This window comes from Plectropomus leopardus, chromosome 10 (genome assembly GCF_008729295.1).
Source record: "Plectropomus leopardus isolate mb chromosome 10, YSFRI_Pleo_2.0, whole genome shotgun sequence".
Lineage (NCBI taxonomy): Eukaryota > Metazoa > Chordata > Actinopteri > Perciformes > Serranidae > Plectropomus > Plectropomus leopardus.
Window position 1 is genome coordinate 24,957,270 of NC_056472.1, and position 4,106 is coordinate 24,961,375.

The window sequence follows — 4,106 nt, forward strand, 5'->3', positions numbered from 1 at the left end:
GCGGAAGCGGCGATTTCCAGCTGTCAAACAGATTTTGTTATAACACTTTCAGCTCTGCATTGAAAGGAAAATAACACCTGACGTTACCTCAAAATGGATAATCCACGCTGGTTGCCTCTGGAGTCGAATCCAGAAGTATGACTCGTTGTTTTTTCTCCAAACTTTACCGTTTTATCGCAGTCATTCATTCAGAAGCATGTGAGGGCTAGCTAACTTGTAGCTTGCTATTCGAACAAAAGCTAAAGCCGGTGTGGCTGATTTTCTGAACCACTGAAGCAATTTGATTCATATTTTTATCTGTTTCTTTTCATTTCAGGTCATGACCAAGGTGAGTATTTTCATCTTATTGAATTCAACACCGGATATATGTGAATGGTCAGCGACAAAGCGGTTTACAGAGGGACAAGGCCTACCCAGCAGCAATGCTAACACTACATGCACCGTAACGGTGTCATTAAAGATTTAAAGTGATGAAATAATGTGCAGCTGTCTGACAAACATAAACGAGGCAAACAGGCTGAGAAGAATTTGACACAAACAATAAGAGAAAATATTGCTCCTAGCATGCTTTATCTGTGTGTCCAGGAATATATTGCATAAAGCTGTCTTTCAGGAGTTTCGTACTTAAAACAAATGACATGATGAGTTACTTTTTATGCAGCTGTCCATGACATTTTCTACATCATCGAGCTGTCAGTGTAGCCTCTGACCTGCAGGTAAGATTGGCAACTTAAAGAAGCCAGGACTTCTGAATAAAGTGATGAATGCGAATCCAAATGAACCTTTTGAAACCTGTGAAAACTGGCTTGATTTCTTTCAAAAACACTGGAAGAGGGCAATGAGCCAAGAAGGGAGAAATAAACTAGTGAAAAGTAAATTAATACATAAGCAAAAACAATAAATGATATGGAAAAAGTGCTTGAAATGCAATAATTTTGTAACATTTTAAATATGTAATTATGATGATTATAAATATGAAAAAAAGGATGTTAATATATGCTGTAAGTGAACTATAACAACAAGAAGAAATGAAGACTGGCTAAAATATACACAGAAGTAGGTATATAGGTGATGACATTAAAAAAATTCCAGCTATAGTTCTTTAAAATGGCCGGTCAAAATAATTGTTATGTGATTTATATATATTTTTTTCATATTGTGCAGCTCTAAGTGCAACCATTTTTACAATACACAGCAGCTCAACGGTTCATGAAAAATCAAAATGTATCTGCAGGGAAGCTTTTGATTTAAGATACCTGTGTAAATACATACAGTGGTATACAGTATTGTGGTAGTTGATGAAGTGGGTGGGTGAACACTGGGTAGACGGGTAGGTTAACGAAGAGAAAGTGGGTATGCTCCCCTAGATGTTCAATGGTTCTTGGTTGATAGGTGATAATATTGTAAGAAAATGAGGTGGGTCTGCCTGCGTTCACCCTCCACTACACCACTGCGTACATATATATGTGTCAATAACATTTTCAGTCGTAGATCGGTGATTAATTAATACTTGCTTGGGTTTTAATAGAAGTTTTCTTCCTGTTTTCCCTATGATTAGTACCAAAATATATCATTTGAAGGAAAGCATTTTCCAGTCGAGTTTTACTATGCTGGCATGAGGTGGATATTTATTGAAAGAAGTGAAATTAAATTTCAATTGTATTACTTATTTTTATTTTGTCATGTCACAGGAACCAGTTGTTCCTGATGGTAATTAAGATCCATCTTTTACATGCAACTTGACTTTGAGTTAATCTTGTCTGCCAGATAAAGTGAGGTAAGCTTTGTGTCTTTGTATGAATATAAATTCACAATCAGTTTTTGTGTAGTTTGTCAATTGCTTGGGTATGAGACCAACCTGGCAGTTTGGAGATGTGTACGGATTGGATCCAGAGCTTCTCAGCATGGTACCAAGACCAGTGTGTGCGGTGCTACTTCTCTTCCCAGTGACTGAGAAGGTACGTATTATTTTTTGCAACATCTTAGGTGTTAAATGTGCATGTTGATGAACCACAATGGCTGTCTCAGCATTCTGATGCAATACGTGAAATCTCAACATGTTGGTGTACTTTTCTTCCACTTCTGTCCAGTATGAGGCATTCAAAGATGAAGAGGAAAAAAAACTCATGGGTCAGCGGCAGGAGGTCTCTCCTGACGTCTACTTTGTCAAGCAAACTATTGGAAACGCCTGCGGAACAATAGGATTAATTCACGCCGTGGCGAACAACCTGGCACACCTGGAATTTGGTGAGTGTTTTTCTGGTCACGTCTAACACAAAAGCAGTGATGTTTACAACTTGAGAGCAACAACTGATTGCAGAGTTGATGTGTGGGCGTTTAAATGAATAAAAAATAAACTAATAATGGCGATTACAAAACAGTTGAAGGCATTATTTGTTTATTCTTCTCATCTTGAGCAGTTTTCCATCACTTTGTTGTACGACCAAGAAGAGTTTCCATAAACCATAATACCTTACAAAACATAATCTTCTACTACAGTGGTTCCCAACTGGGGGATCGCGGCCCAAAAGTGGGTCGAGGATCATGTCAAGTTTGTAAAAAACACACTTTATTTTTAAATACAGTGAATTTCTGTGACAGAGCATTTATGTTGAAGTGCCATTTCTGCTTTTTCTTGCAATATGTTTTATTTTTTGTACTCTAAGCCAACATGTTTTTTGCATTTTATGAATAAAAATTGAATAGGGGGGAAATTATCAAATGCATGGACCTTAAACTGATTACTGAGGAGAAATATGAACCTCATGGCTGGACCAGAGAGGAATCACTGTTGCACTACAATATCAGTGCTGACACGTCATCCTGCTCTAATCCAAACACACTTCTGCACATTTTACTGCATGTCGTCCTTTCTCTCCAGAGCCCGATTCTGCTCTTCAGAAGTTTATTGAAAAAACCTCTAAAATGACTCCAGAGGAACGGGCTGCTTTTCTGGAAAAGGATGAGGTAAGAAAACTCTGAAAATGAAGTCTTTGCTCATAATGAAGAAGTGTGGTGACGTGGTCATTTAAGTGACGTTTTGGTTTTATTTTAGTCAGCATTTCAGAAAAACTTATTTAGGGTTTGCACTCATATATTTCATTTTATATGAATGAAAAACTGTACCAGACTATTATAAGGCAATAAAAATATATTAGAATCGTACCAGCCATGTCATTTTTACCTGTTAAATGTATGTTTTGTCTTTTAATAAATGATAATAATAATCCAGATCTCTGTTGATTTTATTTTTTGAAAAAAGCTTCATGTCAAGTCCGGATTGTTTTGTTTTTGTTTAAACAGCAGAGGGCGCAGTCATGCTGGTCAGGACGACAGACTCACAGACAGACAGTAGACTGTATAAAATAAGGCCCAGACCCAATGAAAAAAAGGCAAATGTACGCACGAGATTTATAATTCAATATATTTTTTTTTCAAGTCAGCATTTAAGTTTTTTAAATTTATGCAGTGATATTGTATTGTGGACTTTTTATTGAGATAATACCATGCATTTTTGGTATTGTTACATCCCTATGAAAAAAAAATCTGAAATGTGCAGGAGATTGGTAAAAGTGCAATCCCATGAAGAGTACAGGGGACCTCTGTTCACACTGTGAATCATTTACTTGTTTTTTTCCTTATCTCTGTTTCAGAGTATACGTGTTACACATGAATCCAGCGCACAGGAGGGACAGACTGAGGTTCGTATTGACTTTAACATCATCTGTGCTGTCTGAGGATGCTTCTGACACCAGTAGCTTTAGTGTTTGAATCGGGCCAGGTTTGGTTTAAAACATTACGATACCAGTGCCTAAAGTGAGACCAGTGCCACTAGAGTTCTTCATCCAGTACTTAGAAAGTAAATGAACTGGTGTGTAGTGCAACCATACTTTCAAATATCTCGTCAAATGCACTGCTCTGGACAATTGTGAGAATCCAGTTTGAGTTTCTTAGGACTGTTTAACGGCCACAGCTGCAGGGTTAGCTCGTGCTAACTGGGCAGATGTTAAACTGACCAGTCGCAGAGAAGAGAGAGACCTCGGAAACGGGAGCAACAGAAGCTTTGCTGATGTGGTGGGGAGTTGGGACAGTCGAGGATGATTGAA

The 4,106-nt window shown here is 37.7% G+C and overlaps 1 protein-coding gene across 1 annotated transcript in view; it reads left to right on the plus strand.

The window, feature by feature from the left end:
* The window catches only part of uchl3 (ubiquitin carboxyl-terminal esterase L3 (ubiquitin thiolesterase)), a 5,379-nt gene continuing 1,273 nt past the window's right edge, over nt 1-4,106 (plus strand). The window contains exons 1-6 of the mRNA XM_042494615.1: nt 1-135; nt 317-328; nt 1,830-1,958; nt 2,091-2,247; nt 2,882-2,967; nt 3,654-3,701. Coding sequence (XP_042350549.1) covers nt 94-135; nt 317-328; nt 1,830-1,958; nt 2,091-2,247; nt 2,882-2,967; nt 3,654-3,701 — 474 coding nt within the window. The 5' untranslated portion in view covers nt 1-93. The remainder of the gene's footprint in view (nt 136-316; nt 329-1,829; nt 1,959-2,090; nt 2,248-2,881; nt 2,968-3,653; nt 3,702-4,106) is intronic.